This window comes from Electrona antarctica (genome assembly GCF_951216825.1).
Source record: "Electrona antarctica genome assembly, chromosome: 11".
NCBI classification, from domain to species: domain Eukaryota; kingdom Metazoa; phylum Chordata; class Actinopteri; order Myctophiformes; family Myctophidae; genus Electrona; species Electrona antarctica.
In genome coordinates this window covers 13,270,023-13,296,651 of record NC_136792.1, presented here as the reverse complement: position 1 = coordinate 13,296,651, position 26,629 = coordinate 13,270,023, and the positions used below count along the sequence as shown (strand labels likewise).

Genomic DNA, 26,629 nt, shown 5'->3' with positions numbered 1-26,629 from the left:
TGTCCCGATGGAAAAGTGAAGCATGTGCATTTACTCTCTATAGGCTAGCCTAAGATTTAGACTCTCGTAGATGTATTTATCGATTCTGACATTTTTGGGGTCTCGGTCTCGCCCCATGGTGGGTGAGCGCGGCACCCCGTGCCTCAGTCAGAATAGCTCTGAACATGTACAAATGCAAAATCTAAGGTGCTTACCCTGCTGCCCCACCTGTTTGATTTCAAACCCGTAGGTCCGTAGTTTAAACACTTTTGTATTGAAAACTACGGACCTACGGGTTTCAAATGCTTTGCGCAAAGAAATCAAACAGTTGGGGCATCAGGGTAAGCACCTTAGATTTTGCATTTGTACATGTTCAGAGCTATTCTGAGGCACAGGGTGCCGCGCTCATCACCATGGGGCGAGAGCCCTTAGACTCTCGTAGATTGAAAATGTCAGAGACTCGGAGTCGATAAATACATCTACGAGAGTCTAAATCTTAGGCTATCTATGGGCGCTTCTACACAGTCGCATCACGAAGATGCCAAATGCCGCTCGCATTTGTCTGCAAAGCGTTTCCGGCTTTCTGGCCGACGCTGCAAGTTGCAGCGTGGGTGAAGCTTCATTTCCATCCACCAGCTGTCTAAAAACCAGAAAGAGATTCCTGCGGCATTTGGCATCTTTGTGACACGACTGTGTGGATGCAGTCTGTAGTAGGCTATAGAACCCAGCCTGGCCCAGCCTGTGTGATTTCTGGTCTAGAGGGGCGGGTGCCGGCCCCAAAAAAGCGGTAGATCCTATTGGTTCACCGATCTGGGCAGCCACCCCCCCCCCCCCACACTCCCATCCCATACTCCCCTACTCCCCTCCCCGGTAGAAAACACAGGAGAACACTGACGTCACGAAATTTGGAGCGACACGCCTCTGCACTGTTATTATTATAACAGTTTATTATTATTATTATTATGCTGAACTGGTTCTTTGCATGAAAGCAGAGATTTTTTTGTTTTCTTTTTACCGTTTTATTTATTTCCCCTGAGCCCCCGCCCCTCTCTTCTTTTCTTTTTCCCTTCCTGAAAACAACCAAAACAACCGTAAACGTACTCACATAACAGTTTAAAAAAGACACATAGTGCATGTTTTTCATGGATTTATTTAAGTAATGCCATGATGCTGTTGCTGTGGCAATGTTCCATTCAGTGGGGTTTTCCAAGCGTTGTCACATACAGTAGAGGCTACAGTGCATTATCTAGAGACTGACAATGAAATATCATCATATACACCTGATATTAAAATGAAACGGACCAGTCAAACCCGTCAAAAACAACAGAGCGTTATAAACTCTGTGCCGAAAGCATCTCAGAAGAAAACAACATAAAACTCAAATCAAACGTGTTATCACTGCATGCTTGCTGTTCTGGAAGATCAGATTTATAGAAAATGCTGTAGAATGTGATCGGAAAAAAAGGTAATAAATGCAAACCGCAGGCCTAAATCAAATAAATTAGGTTAGAAGAAATAAGATATATATATATATCGCTACCTCCTTTTTACCAATGTGCAAGCAAATAAGGTAAAGACAAAGCACTTCAAACAATGCAAAAAAGTCAAAAGAAAACAAAACAAAACAAAAACATTCCAGCAGATAGTATTGTAAAGTATAATCAAGATGCATTATAAGAAATGTGCCCAAACAGAAGGAACCGTATCCATCCAAAAATAAGCCCTGTTTAACGTTTAGAGGACATTCATTTTCACATTCCACAGATCGTCATCTAGAAGCTAGCACACTACCAGAAGTTTCACAAGTACATGCAGTGAGGTGCAAAAATCTGGGTCAAAGACATCCATACTGTTGGGACTGCTGGGAACAACAAAAAAGAAAGAAAAAAAAAAGAGAAAAGGAATCACATAACATATCCTCCAATCTGTCTGTACATATCTGGTTGGTTGGTTGGTTGATTGGTTGATTATTGTCTACTGCTAATCTGTTACATAGAAAGTTAACTCTGAGCAGGGTAAAAACGTGTTTGCTTGACTGACAGCCAGCCAGCTACCTCCCATCGTTTCCATCCAGGGCAGGGTGACAGGGTTGTCACTGCTCTGGCACAGATGTGTCGTCCCTCTCTACTGTCCCCGATCCTCCTGTCTCTAAAAACAGAAGCGGGGGGGTGGGGGTGGGGTGAAGTAGATGTTATATAGCGCAGCAGATCCAGAGACATGTTTTAAATAAATCACATGTACTGTGCTAACTCCTGTCCTGAAGGCTGAAATACACCAGCAACACTAGAGTTGTCCCGAAACCATTTTTTTCAGACCGAGTATACAAGTACCTCATTTTTAGTACTCGCCGATACCGAGTACCGATACGAGTACTTTATTTTTGTTGAGTAACCACTTATTTTACCCCCTTTTTCTCATAGATGTAGATGGATCTCCGATCTACACTTGTTGTCATGTATGATTGTAGTTAGTTAGTTAGTTTCATTTATTGTCCACAATGTGGAATTAATGTGCATGGTAGATGGGCTGTTTTTGGCGATTTGCTGCAGTGTTGGGTCAGACTTGCTCCTGTTGCATTCGTTCAGCCTAGTGTCAATTGGATGTTTTGGTACTCGGGTCAAAGTATCTGGGCCGGTTCCGAGTACCGAGTACGAGTACTTGAGGGTGGTATCGGCCCGAGTAACCTGAACAACTCTAAACAAAATATGAACCCTGGCAACCTCTATATTTTGGGCATGTCATTATTATTATTTAGAAAATGTTTTAAGAACAACCATACATTTCCAAAATGTGAACAGTTTAAAAAAAAAGTTTCAGAAATTGAAAGTGTTTTCAACATTTATTGCAATAGGATTTAGGTGTTTAAAAGACACTGAAAACAATAAGCATGTGCCAGTATTATGGTGAAACACCAAACTAACATGTTGGCGGCGTATAATAAAGACACAGGCTGCTGCAGAATTAGAACGTTTTCTGAGAAAGTGTGACAGCGCTGCTGCCGCACTTTCATCAGATTTCTGGTAATTGATTATGATGTGTCTAATCTGATGGATAATGAGTTCATACACCCACTTGTAAGGTGTGATATGAAAAGGGGGTCTCCCCCAGTGGGAGGGGCCTCCGCTGCCCCCCCTGCCCCGCTCCGACAGGCCCATTAATTATGGCTGGTCTGCAGAGTCTAACGCACCTGCAGTTATAAATAAACCCACTATATAAAGATGCCAGGCAACCAGCAACTAGGTTAGGGGCAAAGCAGCGGGTCCACATATGAGGCCTCGTTTTGCAAGAAGACTGTCGTTTCTTTGATTACAAGCTAAATACAGAAAAGAAAGTCTAAACATTCTCAAAATATTTATTTTCTTTTTGTTCAAATATAATTTATTTTAAACTACAGATTTTGAACGTGGTTATCTTGTTATGTGGTTAAGTGGTTTATGCTTTTACAACGCATTGGGGGTTGTTGCACCGCAACTAATTGTGAGCTTATAGAATGGCTATTTTTGAAATACTTTCGAAATAGTTGCGGTTTGCGAAGTGTAAGGGATTAATGCTTTTACAATGGTTTTACTAAACATGGAAATACTATACATTTTCAAAAATATTGATAAGCAGCAATTAAACATCGACTAAATTGACTTTGCCAGACAATGGAAATTGTTGACCCGTTTCTTGCTATTCAATCAAGCACCGACAGTGTAATTAATAATCACTTAATTGAGGAATTCATTGTCATATTAAATGATGAAACCATATGGGGTAATTAAAGGAATCAGTCAGTGTGTAGGCTATGTATTACTCACAGTGAAATAACCCTTGGGGTGGAGGTGTATTTAATAATGTATGGCTGTTAAATGGGTTTCCCGCTGTGTTAAAATGAAAACCTACTCGCGTGTTATAATAAAGTATTAATCATTAGCAAAGGTTGTGGCCATTAAATCTTCATATACTGTAGACGTGTATACACTTCTAAACAGACCAGCCAGACCACCAGAGATTTTTAGTCTGGCCTTTTATTTAGAATGAAAACTATACCGGGGGTTTTTACTTTTTTTTTTTTTTTTAAGTGTCTGTGGATTTTATTTTAAGAAAGTATGTGTATGGATTTTATGGTGAAAAACAGAAAACCTAGCATCGATATTTATGTCACTTCAGGTTTCTCGCTCAACGGCCATCTTACTAAGGTCACCAGAGTGTCACTTTACTGTACCTGTATGTCTCCAGCTGCAGTTAATGACTTGTAAACTCTACGTCCACTGACTCTCCATAATGCCTTGCCTGCGCCCAATTTATGCAACGCCGCACAACGGTGTTGTCGCGCACCGGAAATCAACGATCCATGAGCTCAAAATGCGTCGCAAAAGCCAAGTGATTCTCAACGTATGTGGGTCAGATAGGGCCCACTGGTGGGTCCTGAGGATATTTCAAGTGGGCTCCCAAATAATTGTGACAATGATAACATGAACATAAACCCACCCTTATCTGGTGGTTTAAGTGGTTACCATGGCAGTCGATAGATAGACTGACACATTTGCCATTTTTCAGGTGGGCCCCGATCCAAAAAAAGGTTTGAGAACAAGCCCCCAGAGTGGCTGATGGCCAACGTTGAAGCCGCCAAACTCTACTGGCCAAAGCTGGAAGTGCAGGTGGGAGTTTTTTTTGCTTATTGCATTTAGCGCGAGTAAACCCCGCACAGCTGGGGTTTAACATCGCTTGCTAGCACTTCCGCATTTTGGACACCAAATGTTGTAGAGTGTTCTGGGTCCTGTCCTTCAATCGCCACTGAGCAACTTCCATTGAAATGAATAGTGGGGGCGGGGCTGTCCGCTCTGCAGGTTATATAAAACTCTATGGTTGAGAACCACTGACCAGAAGTGACGCGTTTATTTTTTAAAGCTTATAGATCGTGCAATATCGGTGTCGGCGACGCGGCAGTATGCGGTGGAGTATAAATGTGGCTCTTTGATGGCATTATGTGTCCTAGTTGGTCCCCCCACACTGACCTGCGTCCTCCTCCCCCGTGCTGCTCACCTCCTCCACCTCGGCCTTGCTGTCGGGCTTGATCTTCTTGCGGGTCATGTGGCCGCGGAAGCCCGCCTGGATCTTGGCGGCGGCCTTGTTGGCCTCCGGGTCGTCCAGGGGAATGTCCATGATGTCCTCTTCCTCCTGAGGCCGGCTGCACTCATCCTGTTGGACGGTGGGTGGGTGACACCCAGTGTTAATTTAGTTAATTTAGTCAACTAAAACAGTGGTTTTCAACCTTTTTCATATCAAGGCCTATTACTTTTTTGGCATTTGAGCCACGGACCACCATTTGATAAGATTTAGGGCCGATTCATACTCCTATTTTACCGCTGTTTCGGCGCTGTAGTGCCGAAATGATTTCGGCTCGTCAGAAATTTTCAGTAGCACCGAAGAGCCGACTTTAGGACGGTACCCGCCTTGTTTAGAGTAGACTTCTTGTAAATTAAATATGCAGATGTTTAACAATACTTTAACTTTTGAGAGCGTAAAATGAAACCAAATGAACCCATAAGGGTCAATTTGGTTTCATTTTACGCTCTCAAGAGTTAAAGATATAATAAGGGTCCATTTGGTTACCAACTCTCCATAATTTAGCTGGGGGATGACCTGGAACCCCCTCAAGGACCAATGGTTGAAAACCACTGCACTAAAACTATGACAAAAAACACTATGAGTAAATATATTGACAATTTATAAACACATAAAACTAGACTAAAATGTTAGGGAGGGAATCGTGGAGAAGAAGAGATTCAGTAGAACTTATGCTTGGTTGTGCGTGGGTGCCGCGGTCCGAAAATAGCCAATAGACATGGGCGGGCAGGGCAGGGCTTCTCTACCCACTCAGCTACAGCCTGTCCAAATATATAAAAACGTCATAAAAACTGTCCAGGTGAATGAAACCACCTCAGACATACTGTAGATACGTCACCCGGATGTTTTCACAGAGCAAAATAGCGTCTGTCATATAATTAAGCTGAATGACATTTTGTCGAGAAGGCTGTACTTGTCTTTCTTCTCTTCTCTTCTTCACATAGAACTCTGGTGTAATTGGCCACAAGTCTATGAACAGCTTGTAGTGTCAGCCTGTCAGGAATGGATACGTTCACTTCCAAATTGATCGTAAGTCAAAAATCTAAAGTCGCTTTGGTTCTGTTCAGCTTTATAGCCAAGCCATAAATGTTGTTGCAAACAAATTTTGAACAAATTAATTTGTTGCAAACAAATGAATTAGTTCTATGCCAATCGCACACTGTTCAGACAAATTGGAACACCTGTTGGTCCCCAACATGCATGGCAGGTGTAGGACTACATTTGAAACTGTTGAATATATGGGTCAGGAGTATGGGTTCAGTGAGGCTGAAGAGTGCCACTCTAAAGGTAAGAGTTTGGATTTCAATAAGTACCAGAAAATGAGGACACATTCCCGTAGCTTTGGTCAGAAAAACACTGTGAGTGACCATGAAAGCCAAACACCTTATTCAATCACTGAAATGAGTGCGTTCACTGTTTTCTTCTAAAGGAGAAATGGGACAGCATCCACCACATCATCCACCACATCATCCACCCTCCTCAAGGCAGAGAGGATATACACTGGTGTCTGCTGTCCCTCAAGAGACTGAGGGTGCAGTGCCCACCCTCCCCGAGGGAGGACACTCCCTCAGGGCGTTGTTCCAAAGGGAGGGAGGAGACAGCGTCCTCTGTTCCCAAGGGAGGGAGGGATCAGCGTCCTCTGTTCCCAAGGGAGGGAGGAGACAGTGTCCTCTGTTCCCAAGGGAGGGAGGGGACAGCGTCCTCTATTCCCAAGGGAGGGAGGGATCAGCGTCCTCTGTTCCCAAGGGAGGGAGGAGACAGTGTCCTCTGTTCCCAAGGGAGGGAGGAAACAGCGTCCTCTGTTCCCAAGGGAGGGAGGTGACAGCGTCCTCTGTTCCCAAGGGAAGGAGGGGACAGTGTCCTCTGTTCCCAAGGGAGGGAGGGGATAGTGTCCTCTATTCCCAAGGGAGGGAGGGGACAGCGTCCTCTGTTCCCAAGGGAAGGAGGGGACAGTGTCCTCTGTTCCCAAGGGAGGGAGGGGACAGCGTCCTCTGTTCCCAAGGGAGGGAGGTGACAGCGTCCTCTGTTCCCAAGGGAGGGAGGGGACAGCGTCCTCTGTTCCCAAGGGAGGGAGGTGACAGCGTCCTCTGTTCCCAAGGGAGGGAGGGGACAGTGTCCTCTATTCCCAAGGGAGGGAGGGGACAGCGTCCTCTGTTCCCAAGGGAGAGAGGGGACAGTGTCCTCTATTCCCAAGGGAGGGAGGGGACAGTGTCCTCTGTTCCCAAGGGAGGGAGGGGACAGCGTCCTCTGTTCCCAAGGGAGGGAGGGGACAGTGTCCTCTGTTCCCAAGGGAGGGAGGGGACAGCGTCCTCTGTTCCAAAGGGAGGGAGGGGACAGTGTCCTCTGTTCCCAAGGGAGGGAGGGGACAGTGTCCTCTATTCCCAAGGGAGGGAGGGGACAGCGTCCTCTGTTCCCAAGGGAGAGAGGGGACAGTGTCCTCTATTCCCAAGGGAGGGAGGGGACAGTGTCCTCTGTTCCCAAGGGAGGGAGGGGACAGCGTCCTCTGTTCCCAAGGGAGGGAGGGGACAGTGTCCTCTGTTCCCAAGGGAGGGAGGGGACAGCGTCCTCTGTTCCCAAGGGAGGGAGGGGACAGTGTCCTCTGTTCCCAAGGGAGGGAGGAGACAGCGTCCTGTTCCCAAGGGAGGGAGGAGACAGCGTCCTCTGTTCCCAAGAGAGGGAGGGGACAGCGTTCACAATCTCCAAGGGCGGGCAGTGGTGTTGTCCGGGGATCAGCAAGGGGTCCTTGAGGGGGTTCCATGGGTTACCCGGCAAAATGAGTTAATATAGCATCAAAATCAGTTTATAAACATTTTATTTTTAACCCTATATAAAAAGGTAAACACAACACAGAATTTTCAAACACGAATCTTCACAAAAACATGTTCAGATGGGGGTCCGAGGCCAAAATACACATCAATTTGGGGGTCCTTGACATGAAATGTTTGAGGACAACTAGCTCGAGGGAGTGAGGAGGGACAGCGTCCGTCCGACCTTCCGTCCGTCCATCCACCTTCCCAGAGGATGCGAGGGGTTAATTCAGCAGAATTTGGTGCTTGTCATAATGTGTTAACACATCATAAGTGGCAGGGGGGGCTGTCAACAAATTATGTAAACATCCATTGAAATCCAGCGCTGAGCGCATAGCAGCCGCGGCGCACCATATGTTGCTCATGGAGACGGACGAGATGCCACTACTCGGCACAAAGGCACAGCCCACAGACTGAAGGCTCTCTGCTGTCATCATCCCACTGCCTCTCGGTGAAGCAGCCAGCGGCGGGGAAAGTGATTATTATTATTATTTTTTACTTAAGTCAAAGTATCAATACTGCTATGCAGAAACGTACAATTTAGTAAAATGTCCGGAATTCAAAATTTACTTGAGTACCAAAGTACCAAAAGTAAAAGTACTCATTGTGTAGAATGTCCCATTCGACAAAATGTATATAAAACTCTTTTGAAAATATCCGTTTATACAAGAATAAACGGATAATAAACTAACACAAAAATACATACTGTATATAGTCCTGAAGAGGTAGTATGTTTTGTAATAATGAGAAGAATCTACAAAGTAACTAGTAACTAAGTTCCCAAATAATGGAGTAAAAGTACAATATTTGCCACTCAGATCATAGTGGAGTAGAAGTAAAAGTATTGGAAATGGGAAATACTCAAGTAAAGTACAGTACTCAGTAAATGTACTTAGTTACTTTCCACCACTGGAAGCATCAGCGACACATCTTGTCTCCAGTGGAAGCCGGCCGTGTAGGAGTTTGGACCACCCACCTGTACAGCCATCATTCATTAGCCTCCTCTCTGACTGCTCAGTGCTCATGTCGGCTGCCTGCCGCCACCATCCACTTGTACAGCAACTATTGGCTGCTTTACAGTAACACTGCTGCGCTGTACATGTCTATGGATTCAGAAGGGCTTGTTCCATATAGCCGGTGTTGAATGTTCAAAGTTCTGATCTGTGATGTAGCGGGAAATGTGCCTGTGATACTGTTTTTGGCATTACAAAAGTGGCATCGCTATATGCTCTTTAGACGGGAACGGACTGTGTTCCCTTTCCCTGTTAGATTCAAACGCTATTTAAATAACCACGTGCATGGTTTACACAGAATATCTTAACCACATGAACCGCGTCTATTCCGGGGCGGTGAGAATAGCGGATCTACAAGCTCACACCGCGGCTGTGAGCTTGTAGGTCGGTGTAGAGGGGGAAAACAGGAGCATATACCTACAGCAGTCTAGAGCCCTGAGACAAATTACCTGGGTTAAATCACTACTGTATATAGGGTTGAAATGGTTAAAGAGGAACCATCAGACACAACATTGTGGAAGTTTAGATTCAACTAAAGCGTCAACACATATTACATATTAGTTATCAAACCTACCCTTGTTTAAAATTGACTCCCAAATCCACTGTCAGTGTAGTCTACAATTTCAATAATTCCACAGTACAAGTGAATGTGAAGCATTTACTTACATTGTGACAGTCCATGGCTTACTAACAGAGATGACTTCAGTCTTCAGAGGAGCTGGTAAAAATGCCTTGTGCCTCAATTTCTAACTTGGACCAAGAAGGCTCTATCTCTCTTGCAATTCTCAAGTTCAATAATAGAAGTCTTGCTTCGGCTCCTACTAACAATCACTGTACGCTCACTAACACCCGCGCACAGGGTAGAGAGGGAGAGGGAGGGAGGGAGAGAGAGAGAGAGAGAGAGAGAGAGAGAGAGAGAGAGAGAGAGAGAGAGGGAGGAGAGAGAGAGAGTGAGTGAGATCTCCTGCAAACCGTGACAAAATGTGTTATATTTTATAAATATAATTTATACCACTTAAATCCTATATACTTTGACTGGAGCCCCCCAAGGGTCTGTCCATTTCCGCCTTCTTTCCCTCCACTCTCATACACCAAATCTCTTTGGTGATCTACAAGCTCACAATACGTTGCGTTGCGACACGTGGTAAACTAGTAGATCTGCTATTTGTCCCCTTGCTTACTCCCTTGGGGACATGGTACATCTTTGCACCAGAATCGGGATGCTAGGGCTCATGTGGTTCAACCCAAATAGGACTGGGCAATCAATATAAAATCAATATCACCGTTAATTCAAACCTTGCCTATATTTACAATAAGAATGATTATAAAAAAGTGAAAATAGCAGATCTCGAGCTTGTATTGGCTATTTTCACTATGTTTGTACGCCACTATATTGTACAAGGAAGTGTACTACGTACAGGGTTAAGTGGCTAATCAGACTAATCGATTTAGTCCATTAAAAATAAATAAATGCATTCAAATCTTTTTGTGTCGATTCATTGATAAGAAAATAATATATAAAAAAAAACGTGCTTCTCGATTAGTAAATATCGGTTTAGATATATTATGGGTTAACTGCCCAGCCGTAACTTGTCATCATTTACAGTTGCCAAAGGAGAACAGGGCAGCCACTTCCTGAGTGCCACGCGGGCCAACAACACTGAACTGTTTTCTTTCTGTGGCAGATTATTAATAAGGAGCGATATTTTACTTTACAAATCTTGCCTTTCCTGTAAAGAGAGAAAACGAGCGAACAGTGCAAATATCTTTGGAGTGTTCTACGCAACGACGTGTTAATAAATTGATTATAGCGGGAGAGCGTGCTTACAGCCCTCTGCTCTCCATCATCCCTCTCTGTGATCCCAGCTGGTACGGGCGCCCACGCACCTCCTTCTGCCCGCCTTGGAGACAACATGGAGATAAACGGAGAAACGAATCCATTTGTCTGAGTTGAGCCGTGATTTATGCTTCGTCGTACGCCCGAAAAACATCCGATCTACAAGCTTGCTATGCTCGCATCCTCGCCGTGCTGTGAGGGTTGTAAGATAAATTGAATTGTGCATTACATATCTGTTACCAACACTCCCCCCCCCCCTACAACAATATGTTAGAGCTGTCACCTTAAAAAAGCTTTGGGTCCTGCCTGGTTGCACTAAGTTGACTACTGGTATCAATCAAAGCCCTTTCTGTCATATTAATTGCTGGGCGCACACTACACAATAAGCCGACGCTGCAATCAGTCACTATATAGTTAGCCTGTAAGCCTAATTATTAGTGTGTATAAACATAATTATTCATCGAGCCCCCTATACTAGGATGAAGTATACGGGATAATGCATACTATTTGTACTATTTGCCAAAAGAACGCAGGTTGTTGAGGGTTCTCGTCAACTCTGAAGGTACACGTGCACGGACTAATATAGTAAGAGAGTGACTAGCGTTGACTCCCATTGTAACAATGGAATGCGGAAGTGCTCATTCTAACTCAATGGGATAGTTCCAATGTTTGGAACTATAGCCATAGCCTATAGGCACCCGCTTTGCTGCGAGATCAAAGCGTGTCGCTACTCTCCTACTCTACACTCTGCACGTGCATACATACAGTAAGGGGCAGGAAACTGAGTGAAGAGGATATCTGCAGCTAGGTCACTGTTAGAGCACATACCTGTATACAGTAAGGGGCAGGAAACTGAGTGAAGAGGATATCTGCAGCTAGGTCACTGTTAGAGCACATGGCCTACATAATACGGTTGCTGTCGGGCCGAAACCTTGTATATCTCCATGTTTTTTGTGTTTGTTTTTTCGTAAATGAATCCCCAACTTGCTCATACTAAAGCATCACACAAAAGTGTCAACGGTAGCAGGTCTGCAACTAAGCTCGAAACTTCTCAGCTTGTCGATCTGCAGCTTTTGCTATCTTTGAATTTGAATCCTGAAAATAACAGTATGTATGTGTTGGAAAGAAGAAATGTGCTTTAGGTTTAGCAACGTGGTTAATTCTGCCTCTCAGCAACATAATTATTATTAATTCATTATTTGACACAGATGGAAATGACATAAAGTAGGGTGTACTGTAGGGCAGTGGATCTATCAAATTGATATCCGGGGACCCCCAAGGATTATTATTATTATTACCAGTAAGACGCCTTAATATAGGCGACGGGCGACCGCAGGGCTGAGACACTCTACCGGAATAATGTCACTTCATTATGTCAGCACTGTCATAGAAGTTTCATTTTAAATTGTCTCATATAAGCATTGTGGTCCAAAAATAAATAATCTGTCTCAGTGATATTGTGAGGGAGTTGTCTCTGTGTCTGTAAATAAACTGTCTCACAAATTTGTAATAATTCGACGGCAGTAACATTAGCGTTTTCTCTCAGTCAGTTGATTCTTTATATCCATATGAGTCAAACCACCGTGATCATGGGAAGTGGATGGGAAAGTCCCTGAAAGTAAAAATGACAAAAGCGATCTTTATAATCTTAATACTTAGGCACAAACCAAATATTTTATGAGAACAATATTGATGTAACTATAGAGATTCGACGAGTTAGCTATATTTTATATACAGAGATTTAGAAGGAATAAGCTAAATCGTGATTCGACATTTCCTGGTGTAATGTGCTCCGCTGTTTCTCCGGATTTTCTGGAGTGGGCGGTGCGGCGTGTGTGTGTGTGTGTGTGTGTAGTTGCGCCCGTGTCGCCCGTGTGTTGTGTATGTGCAGCATTACATGAATAGCGTGATGCGACGGGCTTGAGCGTTAGCGTTACAGCACGTTTTCATAGTAAGTGCGACCTGCAATTATTATTATTATACAAGCTTATACCACTGGAGTAAGGTCTAGTTGTGTCTGGTGGTCATTAGAAGACAACATTGCTAAAGGTAGAACACAGTAGCCTGGTTAATAAACCAGACCGAATCAGCCGTTGGCAAAAAAAAGTTGCCTACCAGCGGATTTCGGTCTGGCGAGGCTCAGTAGCACGCCTCTTTCCTACAATCGAGAACAGGTCGGACCAATCGGGACACGGTATGCAATATGGGCGGGCTTTGGTACAGTGACGTTCAATGCTTGAGACTTTTGACTGACAGTAGCTCTGACCAATTGCGTCAAAGAGAAAATGTTTGAACCCGCCCCCCGGGAAATGAAATCCAAGTGGAGCCAGCCCAGACTGATATACCGCGACAGTGTTGTGTGATATTAGTCTGGCTTATTAGCCAGGCTAAGAACACAGATGCACACGGTGCCTAGCAACCATCAGCATTAGCAGCTCCCCTTAATTCTGTGATGACACGGAGAGAGTAGGACAGTGAGGAGTTGCCATGGTAACGTTCTTAATACACCCCCCCCCTTGCATTTTGGAGCCATGTTAGTCCAGACGAATCAAACCAGCTTTAACGGAGCAGTGGGGGGGGGACGGGGGACTGATCTTCTAGGCCTAATTCACAAGATAAATGGTTCAACTGGGCCATTACGGTGATAGATAACCACACCCAGCTGCAAACTGTGGATTCTATGGTGGATCTCAAGAGAAGAGTAAAATAAGAGTTAAAAAAAACGCAGCCGGGTTCCATTGATTATAGTGAATAGCGTACCGTTGCAGAGCCAATTCCGGCCCCAATAGGAGGCCCAAATAGGAGGCCCCAATAGGAGGCCTCACGGGGATAGTTTTATGACCTGGGAGTGGGAGCAAGCCCCCAGAACGGCTGGGCAACGTTGAAGCCATCAACGGTAGTGGTCAAAACTGGTACTGCAGGCGGGCGGCATACAAGAGAGTGCGTCGCTGGGCCCAGGTTAAATTCATGAATGAATTTGGGCTTGACGAAGAGCGTGAGGGGTACTACCCGGAAGACTTTGTCAGTCTTTCGGGTCCTTAAAAACGCCACTGAGCAACATCCATTGAAATGAATAGCAGGGGCCGGGACAGGGCTGTCACTCCTGTGCGCGCGCACACGCACACACACACACACACACACACACACACACACACACACACACACACACACACACACACACACACACACACACACACACACACACACACACACACACACACACACACACACACACACACACGAAAATGTGTGAGTTGAAGGTCTTTCAAAACCTTGTTATTTCACAACAAAACACTCACATCTTTCCTCATATCATCATTTCAATCAATAAAAGCAAGGAGTCATTGGTGACCGTACGTGGCAGCATTGCCCAACAACCAGAATACATTTCTGCTCTTGAGCGATATCATGAACCTCTCAGGTCATCTAAGGACCTGAGAAAACACGAATACCACTTCTTTCACAATAACGGTTGCTGCATGGACAAACTGATTGCAGACGATCTTCATTTCAATCAATAAAAGCGAGGAATCATGGTGACAGTGGCAGCATTGCCCAATGGCCCTCGCCCACGAGATCAAAAATATTGTTTGTTCATACGCTTCTCACCGAGTGCTCATTTGGCTCTTTTTGACTACCCATAACTTTTCAGAACCTGTGAAGTTCTGTGATATTTAATTCCTCAAGTTTCCATTATAAGACAGTAGGGCTGTCAGAACCAATTTCATGATTTGAATGAAGTGCTTTTTTTTAAACCATTGAGTTAATGCTTGCTCAGGGGATACATTTAATCTTGACCATCAGGTCAAATTCATGTCAGATCCTGTGTCTATAGGTAAGACATGACCTTTGACACGATCTAAATGTCTCAATAGAAGAGCAGGGAGACCAAATACAACCACCCCAATTGTATATGTTATATTGTACTATTAAAATACTCTACCATACAGATTGTATACGTTATATTGTATTAGTGTATATTGTATGTGTGTATATTGCACAATCTATGTAAAGCACCGCTTGGATAAAGGCGCTATATAAATGCACCATTTACCATTTTATGAGCATATTCTACCATACATATTGTATTAAGTTATATTGTATGCACTCTACCATACAAATTGGATAAGTATATTGGATTAACATACTCTACCATACAAATTGGATAAGTATATTGGATTAACATACTCTACCATACAAATTGGATAAGTATATTGGATTAACATACTCTACCATACAGATTGTATAAATTATATTGTATTAGCATACTCTACCATACAGATTGTATACATTATATTGTATTAGCATACTCTACCATACAGATTGTAAATGTTATATTTTATTAGCATACTCTACAGATTGTATAAATATATGGGTGGGGCACTTCCAAAATGTGTAACAATGTAGACGCAATGTCCAGTATTCTGGTAGATTTTGGGAGTGTGATACTTTTATCAGGCTTTATTAACATAGGATCCATTAAAAAGGACGTTTGACACATGGGTTGACCATGCAAAAAGGGTGAAATCTGGCACAAGAGTCAGGAGGAGATATGATCAAATAAAAAGGAGTCTCCTGCAAAATATGATCGTTATCAAAACGGTTGTGAAATACAACACAGTATAGCTGTTGTGAAATGCCGTACATACAACAACAACACACCACAAGTAAACAAGTCCAATGCCGAACATATAAAACGCTGGTCTGGTCCAGAAGAACACACACACCGATCTCTCAACCTTCAGACAGACTCTTCAGCTTCCTCTAGAGATTACACAACCCCTGTCACAGCTGGCCTTTCAAGTCACTTTCTAATAGACGCTGTCCGTTGGAAAGGTACGAAATAAATGTGTTATGATGACATTATCTTTTACTACTTAATGCTACAGATAAAATACGCCTTGTCCAGCCTGCCTGTTAGGCTTGGTATTTGGAAACATATTACTCCGACAATAAAAGCACTATTTTACTTATTACTACCGGGGAGCAATAACTGTAATTTGTTTCATTACTCAATGCATAATTTTGTAGTATAATAATAATATAATGCCACATTTGCTGTTTGTATCTTTGATCCCATTCTGTGTACAACTTTAGAGCAAACCGTTGACCTAACAATATGTCTCACGGTCGGGTTTTTCCACCACCGACCGAGAGAACAACTGCCGCCTGCCTGGGAGCGTGCACGCACGCACACACGCACGCACGCACGCACGCACGCACACACGCGCACACACACATGCACTACAGTGTCCATCCTATTCCTAATGTATATGTTGTTCTTGTTGTTGGTTCTTGGTTTCAGGATGAGGCTGATTTGCTCAGTGTTTCTGGTGCTGCTGCTGTTGGGGATTCAGAAACCCGAGCCAGTGGACGGTTTCTTCGGTCTATTCGCCCGCTTCATTCCCCACATCTTTAGGGGTAGGTAAACAATATACCATTCCTGGACCGCTCTTTTTTGTCTGTCTCAAAACAAATCACTTCGCTAAAAATCGCCAAAAAAGATTTGCTGACCCAAAAGATACATTTTAGTGTTTCCCTGGAACCCAAACCCTTGTGATCTGTCATTAAAAAGGCGTAATTTCATTATCTACTCAGGCTTTTGTGAACAACCCAGACAGTTGTTAAGTTGCTTCATTCAGTATTTAGATATTTGATATTCATTTTACCTGCCCCGCCCCCTTCCTATACAAACCCATTGTATCTTCAAACTCCATTTTAACCATAGATAGATTAATGAAAAACACCCGTCCTTGGTTCTGGTGACTCATCGTGCCCTCCTAATACACACAAAAAAATAGATAAAAAAGATCCATCAAAAATATTGAAAGTGAAATATCCCTTTAAGTGGCTACCTCACACCTGGCCACTGAAGTGCATTTTCAGATCAAGTTTATCAATCGATTGTATTCCATAGTTCCGATTTAATGGTATAACAATGAAAACTAAAAATTATAAATAAATAAATAATCATTACAATCGTATAGCGTTTTGGGGGCCCACGCAATATCCTCATGGATATTGGGCCGCCAAATATTATTATTATTAATAACATTATGGGCAAATATGATGTTCATCTCTTTTCTGCAGGCATTGGAAAAGGTGTGCGCCATCTGCACAACCACATCCAGAGCAGGTAAATAATTCCTATTTGCTGCATAATGTCTCATCTATCTGCACAAAGGAATTTTTGCTTCTTTTTCGCTATTTTGCAACTTTTAGCCATGCACCTTATTGTGTAGTAGTGGTGGAAAAAGTAGGCCTACTTACAATCTGTAAGTAAAAGTATCAATATTGCAATGTACAAATACTCTGTTACAAGTAAGTAAAAGCTAAACCTTTCTTTGATTTTTTTACAAGCTCTCTGTTTTCAGCAAAGGCAAATTATTGAGGGTTTAAATTGTTAAATGTCTGAAAATACACATTCATTGGAATAATAAAATGTATTGCATCGTGGCTACAAGCAGTACTGTGGCCTCCTTTCTTTTCAACTGAAAATACACACTAGCATGAATCCAATACTTTCATTGGCACAACACTGAGAATAGTGCTGTCAAACAGGTCTTGAAGCTATCTAGACAATCTACGAAAAGGTTTAATCTGAAACACAGTTTTATACAATATGTAGTGCCGGGGGTCCCTGCTTTATCGCTCTCTCTAATGTCCGTCTGTACAATATGTAGGGACAAGGGTCCTTGGGCTGAAAAACGTTGAGCTAGACAGTAGCAGGCCTCCCAGTGATTACATTGTTGTTTTAGATTTGAGTTTATAATTATTGTATTTTTGCTATACAGTAGTTTTGCCTTGGGCCTCCTATTAACATCAATTAATTCAATATCGGATGAGGAAATTTGTTTTGACAATTTACAATTTATGCATTTAGCAGACGCTCTTAATCTGGAGTGATTTACAGTTAACAAGGTAAACCCAAGATAATGCATCAATGCATAGAGATAGTAATCTAGGATCACATGCATACCAAGAACCTATCCTCAACCTTTAAGCATGGTGCTGTGTGTGGAGTGTTCATCTGACTATAGCATTGAATCAGATTCATGATTCCTGTTCTGTTCTTTGTCTATATAGAAGTGTCTATTTGTACGTCTCTAAATGTTTTGATGAATTGAACATGGTGGACCCTGTTGTAAACAAGTGTAATGCTTAATTGGGTCGTCCACTCACAGTTAACAGCCTTTTTATTGAGTTTGTGCTTGAAATGTACTGTAATTCTGCAAACTGTTAATACATTTTTCAATCAATCAATCAATCAATCAATGAGCCTGACCGCCCGGCAGTGGAGGAAAGTACATTTTCAATACTTTTACTTCTACTCCACTACATCGACTCAGAGGCAAATGTTGTACTTTTTCCTCTACTACATTTATTTGAAAACTTTGGTTATTAGTCATTTTGTAGATTTTGATTATTATTACAAAAATACATTATCAGTGGTGTAATACATATTACACCACTGATTTTCACCGGTATACACCATGACCATTTAGGCCTACACCTGTGATGTGACAATAAAGCTGATTAAAACTAACACATAATGTAGGCTACAGGACCCTATTTTGTGTGTCTTAAGTATACCAGGTCTTATGACTTAACTTAAGATCTGGAGGCGTGGCCAATGCTGTTTAGCTATTTTGAGTGGCCAAACAGCATTGGCCACACCTCCAGCTCTTAAGGTCATAAGACCTGGTTCATAACACAAGCAAAATAAGGCCCTCACAATTAATTCGTAGTGTTATACTGTACGAATGAAGTCCAATGACTTTGTTTATTTGATTCTTATAGGCGTCGCAATCGCAGGTATAGGCAATCGAGACGGGGAAAGTGATTGATGGCTCCATTTCAACGAGGCTACCACGACAGGAAGGCACAGCCTCCAGTTCCTGTCAAACCTCCTCTCACTTCCTGCTTGCATGGTCCTGTGCCAAAGTTAACCACATGGACCCTAGCATCTCCAATCTGTTCGTTTATTATGACAAATAGGGGCGCTACGGTTCGTGTGGTTAAATGATGCTTCTATTGGAGTGTATGCACTTCTCTTAGCTTGATTCTTTGTACTGTCCTGGTGAATAAATATGCATTCTGAAAAGTCTAAGTTCTGGTGTGTCTCTTTCTAAGGGAAGTGGATATTTCATTGTTATGATGAAAATCAATTGATACAGTATGTATGACCCAACCTAGGGGTCACCAGGTTACGACCTACTGTAAGATGGAGATAGCAAGACATGCCATCTCCGGTTTACTTCCCGTATCTGTGTGAAGTGGGTGGACAGCTTTTTAGGCGATGGGAAGCAGGTTGGAGTCAGAGTCTTATTCATTCCAATGGGAGAGTGAACGTGAACACAGCTTCTGAACCATTCTTTATCTCCATGGTCACTGAACTAAATATTGGATGCAATCACAAGTCACACAATATTCCCAATATTTTCATATTTCTTGTGACCACCACGCTCTGACTTATGGTGCGTTACCCGTTCAAATCATATACTGGAAATAAAGGTAATGGGTCGCACACATCAAGACTGCATTTTAGTTTTTAGTTTTTATTCTTGCATGATGGATTGGAGACAAACGTTTCGGCTATCAGCCTCAGTGTGGAGAGTTTCTGGAAACTGAAACTCTCCACACTGACGAAGCTGTTGCGTCTGTATATATTTTTGGTATGTTCCTGTGCGTGACATTCAGAGATAACAGCACACTGTAGGCCATGTACACAGCAGGTCATCTAGATGATGCTTGATTATTTTTGGGGGACTTCTCAATCATTTTGTCTCTGGAGGTTGTAGTCCGAGAAGAACGGAGAGGTGTGCTGTTGATCATAATTGTCCTTGAAAGGTTTATTTTTATAATCTTTTATAGGCTGCCTGAGCTGAGAATGGGAGCAGGAACACAGGCTGCAGTCTAGCAGAGGACACTCTGTGCTGTCTGGAACGGTATAGGAACATCTAGCCTGTTGTTGGTGGTTGTGCAAACATGAATGTGAAAGTAGACCTCCATTAATCCCATGATAAATTCTGTTTCTGTTGAATGGGAGTGCATATACACACGCATGTATGGCTGCACACATGTATGCCAGTGCCTGCACACACACGTATGCCTGCACACACGCACGTATGCCTGCACACACACCTTGGGTTGTGGTTTCGAATCTACCGTTGTGCAACACACACACACACACACACACACACACACACACACACACACACACACACACACACACACACACACACACACACACACACACACACACACACACACACACACACACACACACACACACACACACACACACACACACACACACACACACACACCCCTTGTGTTGTGGTTTCGAATCTACCGTTGTGCATCTGGTTTTGTCGAGTGTCTACAGTACGAACACTATAAACCCGTATTCGGGGGAGGGAAGCCGGGCGGGGAGGATGATAATTGTCACTGTACATATTTCCTACGGGCTGGGGTGGCACCTGTCATCAGGGAGTTTCTGGCAGGAAGGGTAGGGCGAAGGCTCTACGTCCTCCCGGTGGGAGCTCCTCACTGGTAGGTGAGTCATTAGGAAACTAATCTCTCAGGAACAGATTCCGAGCTGCGCTACTGAATCTGTCGGCAGGGGCATTCAGAACGTGTGTGTACATCGGGTATGAGTGGAATGAAAACATAAGCGCCCCACCAGCGCTTCTAGAAATACTTTGAAAAAGTATAAAAATATATACCCAAAGTAAAAGTAGGCCTACTTAAAATGCAGAAGGTCCCATTGCACAAGTTTTCAGTTGTATAAATATCTTTTGAATATAGCAGATCTAGAAGCTCACAACATGTTGCATTGTGAGCTTGTAGATTGTCTATTTTCAAAAAGCCAAAGTATAATATATAGGGCTTAGGTGATTAAAAAAGCAAAATGTATGTATGTATGTATGTATGTTTTATAATAATAATCAAAACCTACAAAGTAACTAGTAAATAATGTTTTCAAATACTTAGTAGTGGAGTAAAAGTTACATTATTTGCCTCTGAGATGTAGTGGAGTAGAAGTAAAATTACTGAATACTGAAAAGTGGAAATACTCCAATAAAGTAAGAAAAAAGACCTCAACAGTATACAGTTAACGCTATTGAGTACATGTACTTAGTTACTTCAGCATCCTTTTGGCTGCAGAGGGGTAGCTGCTGACCATTAAACTCAGAATCATCCGACAGAAAACAGTGACTTTCAGTCAGTGACTATAGGGCACAGTTTCATTTCAAAACTGCAGTAGCTGATATTAGGGCCAGTGCAGAATAATTGACCTGACACTGATATCATAGACATAGAGTATGATATGTCTCTGTTGTTCATAGTATTCACAGTCATTGAGCAGAATAAACGGAGCACCTACCTTGTCATCACTGATGCACTGTGAGTCTACGCCTACGGTGCCTTTCTCAGACGCAACTGGCCGGTGGCTGTCTGGGCTGTCATCATCTGCTTGCTCTGCTGTCTGAGTGGGGATGATTCTGCCTTCCTTCTCCTCGCCCACTGAGTCAACCTTTCCTCGACCCTCAGAATCAATAGTCCCTCCTGCCAGGTTCTCCTGTTCATCTGAGACCTGTTGCTCATGTGCTCTTTCATCTGTTTCGTCTGCTCCGTTCAGTGGCTGTAGCTCTACAGGTGTTATTGTCCCTCTCTCTTCACCATCCTCTGGTAGGGTTTCCGTGGTGTTGGCCTCTACAGTTTCATTCTCCTTTTCTCCTTCTCGCTCAGAATGATTTGATGGGGCTATTTGTAATAAATTCAATTCCGTACTATCGTCACCGCCTGGGTTAGTTAATTTCTCAGCACTCTCACCAACACTTGTTGGTGTCGAGGTGTCCTGTATGCCTTCTTCTCCCACATCTGTCTCATTGGGGTCTATAATTTGAGGATCTTGTGTCTCCTGCTTCATTTCCTCCAATTTAAAATCCTCATCATGTTCTTCTTTTATTTCATCTGCTTCCTTGTTACCGCCGACTGGGTTATCATGGGTATCATCCACTACTTTGTGTTCCTCCTCTGTCTCAGTAGTGACTTGACTTGATGGGATGATGTCGATCAGATCTGCTTTCTTCTCTGAATGATCGCTGTCAGAATCACTTTGATCATTCAGATCTGCTTTCTTCTCCGAATGATCGCTGTCAGAGTCACTTTGATCATTCAGATCTGCTTTCTTCTCCGAATGATCGCTGTCAGAGTCACTTTGATCAATCTTCTCCAGAGCTATATCCGCACATTGGTCTGTTGTTTCCCCTGCTTCGGCTGCAACTTCCATCTCCGCTGTGTCCATTTTGGTGATGGCTTCTTTCTGATCCTGTGTATCATGTGCCCTTGCCTCAATGAGCTCCTCTGACGTTCCTTGTGTTAGCACGTCTAAAAGTTTAGTATGCGACACTTCAGATACACATTCTTCATTTGTCTGTTTCTCCTGAATCTCAGGCACATCCTCAAAGCTAATCTCAACAAAGGCTTCCTCCTTTGGTTCATCTTCAGTATCAGGAACACCTTCAAACACGTCGCCATCAACGGGTGAAACTTCTTGTGTTTCTCCAGAACCAGGTTTGGCGTCTTCCTCCACCAGGCTTTCCTCTGCCAAATCTTCCACTTTGTGAAGACTTGTTTCAAGGGGTTCAGTTTGGGACGGTGATGAATGTTCACTAATTTCATCCATCTTTTCCGTTGATGTTTCCTGTTCACTGCTGTGCACGTTACTGGGGTCATCATTAACAATATCACCTGACAGTGTTTTTTCTGCCTTGCCAAGAAGCTCCTGAGCACGCCTGAGGACCTCTTCATCTTCACTCTCATCTGCACTCTTCTCCATGGAGCTTCCCAGTGTTTTTTCTGCCTTGCCAAGAAGCTCCTGAGCATGCCTGAGGACCTCTTCATCTGCACTCTCATCTGCACTCTTCTCCATGGAGCTTCTCATCTCCTGACTTTCAACATGGGTTTCGTTCTTTTCAAATATCTCTTCCCTTCTGTCTTCTGTCATTCCTAGCTCTGCAGCACACACATCGACATCCGCTAGCTCAGAATATGAGACCTCTTCCTCCGTGCTGTCGAGTTCACTAGTTTGCTTGTCTTTCACAGTGTCTCCCATCAACTCACTTTCAACAAAGATATCCTTCTTTTGTCCTCGCTCTTCTACGTCTACATTTACGCTGCTGAACGATGATGACTCAATGTGACGCTTCTCGTCGTCTCCTGCATTTTTGCTGTCACTTTCATCGGCCGCCCTGTCAACCTGATCAGATACAGTGATTGTCTGGACGTTCTGCTCTTCTGACACGGTCATTTCGTCTGCGCTTACGTCAGTGTCTGTCAGCCTGTTGTCTGATTCAACTTGTGAGTGATCCATCTCGGTTGACACAATATCTTTCTCTGTGACGTTGTCGTCCTCTTTATCGTCACTCGTCTGGACATGTTCCGAGGTGGTAGGTTTTGAAGTGGAGGGATATGAGACATCGTCTTCAGTATGACATGCAGATGACATTTCTCTGAAAATGATGCATGAGATAAATAAAGTTGAAGGGGGAAATATGAGTGGGGAAAAACTTTTATTTTATTATAAGGCCTCATTTTATGTCACAGTGGTTCTCAAAGTGGGGTCCATGGATTGAAGGGGTTCTAGCGGGTCCCCAGCTAAAATGATTGACAGTTAGGAACCAAATGGACCTGTAAATGGACTCATTTGTATACTCTCAGAGTTATGGAGGTCTGTAGCCTAATGTATAGAAAATAGCTGATCAACAAACGCACAGCAAAAGATAACACACAAATGAGACTCACTCAGAGGTTGTTGTCTTCTCTGTTGCAGGTTCTTTTACTGCACTGACCTGTTTGAATTAAAAGCCACAGGATACTGTAGTGAGCACATTGACAGCATTTTTAGGTAGCAAGCGTTATCTAAATTAAAACACAATCACTGTATGATTAATCTGATGAGTTTCATAAAATAATTGAAATAAAACAAGATTAGGCTACTTTTGGTGATGTACGACCAGACTTGAATGCATGGTTGTTGTAGAATCTGTCTTCAAGTTTGGCAGCCCACTCAGCATAGTCCATGCCACTCTCTGTAAACAAATAGAAAGTCAAGCTAAGTCAAGCTATTATTTTTACATTTTTTCCACATTAGTTAAAATAGCACATCTCACAACTTGTATAGATTGGCTATTTACAGTAGGCTATTCATTGTATTTCACAGAAGCAAGGTAGTTAATCTGGCAACATTTTGCATGTGCATACACATCCATAAAATAAATAATGTGTGTTATTTAATATGGCAACACTTTGCATGTGCATAGACCATATACCACTGGTTTATATAACCTAAACCAGTGGTTCTCAAACGTTTTCATTTCAAGGACCCTCAGTTTGTTATTATGCATCGCCAACCCACCATAAATCTGACAGTACACACTGGCAGAGTTGTATGGGTCCATTTGATTCCTAACTATTTAACCGGGGAACACTGGAACCTTCAAGGACGCCTGGGGGTCCCCGGACCCAACATTGAGAACCACCAATATAAACTAATGTCAGTGGTTCTCAAAGTGTAGTCTGGGGACCCGGCCTAAGGGTCCTTGTAGGGATTCCAAGGGGTCCCCAACAAAATATGATAATCATCAGCATCACAATCATTTTTAAACAATTTATCCATATACGTTGGCTATTCAAAATTAGCAGATCTTCAGCTCACAGTGATTCACTTTGTGCCATGCTGTAAGCTTCATGCACATCTGCTTTTTTTTTTTTTTTTTTTACATTTTGAGTTTTGATTTTTCTCTTTTTGCACAAATCATCTCTTCTGGGTCACAAAACATTTTCAGTCCACGGCTGTGCCCGTGTGCCGGCCAAATAGCATATCAATCTGGGGGTCCTTGACATGAAAAAGTGCGTGAAAAACTGACTGCGGCATGTTACCTTCTCTTTCCTTCAGAAGGCCATCAAAGTGAAGTGCAGCGTAGGCAGGGATGTCTTCTGGCTGGTCTCGTAGGACTTCTCTGGCAAGACCCTCCAGGAGAGCAGCAAACCCACAGGGCACACGCAGACGTGTGTTGGAGAAAGGCACCGCCATCCTCTCTGGGTGCTCAGGGTGCTGATGAACTGCATTAATAATATATAAAAAAGGGTTAAGTTGCAGACTTGCAGTGGTGTAAAGTAAGTAAATGTACTCAGGCGTATAGTGTATTTAAGTAATTTTGAGGTATTTTTTACTTTACTGGAGTATTTTCAATTTGCAGAGGGTCTACTTTACTTCTACTCCACAATACTACTATCTCAGCAGCAGATATTATACTTTTACTAGTCCACAGTCTCCAATACAATAAAAACTTAAGTTACTGTAGATTTAGCTATTTAACAGAATGTCTCATGGAAAATAATATCATATCAGTCATTATAATGAACCATAATCAGAATTAGAATCAACCTTATTGTCACATCACTGCCAGTTATAGGAAGAGTGCAAATGAGGAGAACAAGAATACACATGACGCGTACGGCAAAGTAAAATAGACAGTATCTAAAAAATAATGAGAATATCAGCTAGTTATTTTAGGATACCATAGCCTACCAAGATGTTATTTTGACAAAAGGGCTGCCCACACAAGCACTGATGAACATTAAACTATTGTTCACTCACCATGTACTGGCTACTTGTGTTGATTTGCCTAGATATTCAACAGAGTTCTACTTAAAATTCATTCTTTTGCAGAAATTATAGTCATTTTTGTTAGTAGTCACCATCTAGAGCTGCAAATCATCAATTCCCGTTTCTCATTATGACTTAATAGGGTACACCTTTATTTTCCATGACAATGGCGGAAATGGCAAATGAGTAAACTGAACATTATATGTGCCTCCAAAATGCGTATAGCCTAGGCCTATTCAAACGTATATGACACAGCTTACTTATAAACAGAAACATACCGTGTAGGCCTATTACCACCCATGCACTCACCTTTGAACGTATTTATGTTTGGAAAACGTTCATTTCAAGCCGACAGGTAGCTCTCATCCCGACAGCAACTTGAGTGTTATGTGTGTTGCTACGCAACGGAATACAACGGGAACTGACGAGGCTCAGTCCATTCACCACAAAACCAAAACTATCCCTCGAGACAGACTGTAGTAGACTCACAAAGAGGGCGCTGTTTTTCCTTTGTTTTGTCAATGAATGGCTCCCCAGTTTGCAACAAAACACTAACAGACACGGGCAATGTGACATTGCCAATGTCAAACTATTTTCTTTATTGGAAAGAATAATCCGAATCCGAAAGGGGCTATGAACCATGTAGAGAAGTTACTCCCAAATTAGCCGCAATTTGCAACGACTCCCCATTCATCCAATTTGCATCTGCGATCTGCTTGTATTAAACAACGTTAAACTCACCAACATTGCAGATGTAGCCTCTCTAAGTGTAGCCTAGGGAAAGCTTGAATTATCCTCTTTCAAACTGCAAAGCGTTTGTTTCATAAAAATCCACCGTAGACATGTTATCAGCTACTTTCTGTCAAGAAATTCCGTGCGGTGAGATCAGTGTGATATTTTTCGAAGTGTTGGAGTTTGGAAGCACTCGTTTGTATTAACGGGTCGCGCTGCTGCATCATCCATTATGTGAAAATTGGAAACAGGTGGTACGCAGGGCTGTTCAGTGACTTCGACGGGCGCTTCCTAACCTCGCGTCAACAGGCATTCCACCTCGGAGGAAAAGGCGCTTCAACTCCAACACTTCGGTTATAATTTGTCACCGCCTGCACAGAATTTCTTTGACAGAAAGTATAGCTCATAACATGTCTACGGTGGAGTTTTATGAAACAAACGCTTTGCAGTTTGAAAGACAATAATTCAA

The 26,629-nt window shown here is 42.9% G+C and overlaps 1 protein-coding gene and 1 long non-coding RNA gene across 4 annotated transcripts; one reads left to right on the top strand and one right to left on the bottom strand.

Moving 5' to 3' along the window:
- Window positions 1-1,111: 1,111 nt before the first annotated feature.
- Window positions 1,112-26,303, bottom strand: nrgnb (neurogranin (protein kinase C substrate, RC3) b). 3 transcript variants are annotated; one of them, XM_079515015.1, is made up of 7 exons: window positions 26,170-26,303; window positions 24,699-24,881; window positions 23,757-23,848; window positions 23,562-23,608; window positions 21,139-23,269; window positions 4,980-5,163; window positions 1,112-2,127 (listed from the first exon to the last, which is right to left on the bottom strand). In XM_079515015.1, exons 2-7 carry the CDS (start codon window positions 24,850-24,852, stop codon window positions 2,072-2,074), a joined length of 2,664 nt encoding a protein of 887 aa, XP_079371141.1. In that variant the 5' UTR covers window positions 24,853-24,881; window positions 26,170-26,303; the 3' UTR covers window positions 1,112-2,071. The 3 variants fall into 3 exon arrangements, with proteins under 3 accessions (XP_079371141.1, XP_079371140.1, XP_079371142.1); XM_079515014.1 differs by lacking the exon at window positions 26,170-26,303 and adding an exon at window positions 25,738-25,877; XM_079515016.1 differs by lacking the exon at window positions 26,170-26,303 and adding an exon at window positions 25,738-25,877 and having other exon boundaries at window positions 5,008-5,163.
- Window positions 15,379-18,854, top strand: LOC306933036. Its single transcript, XR_013791183.1, has 4 exons — window positions 15,379-15,584; window positions 16,054-16,169; window positions 16,839-16,884; window positions 18,549-18,854. It is a non-coding gene; the product is annotated as an uncharacterized lncRNA (long non-coding RNA).
- Window positions 26,304-26,629: the final 326 nt, after the last annotated feature.

Coding starts and splice junctions, on each gene's coding strand:
- nrgnb (XM_079515015.1), bottom strand. CDS start 24,852: ATGGCGGTGCCTTTCTCCAACACACGTCTGCGTGTGCCCTGTGGGTTT. Junction 23,849..24,698: donor CCTTCTGAAGGAAAGAGAAG/GTAACATGCCGC, acceptor ATTTGTTTACAG/AGAGTGGCATGGACTATGCT. Junction 23,270..23,561: donor GAGAAGACAACAACCTCTGA/GTGAGTCTCATT, acceptor CATCATTTTCAG/AGAAATGTCATCTGCATGTC.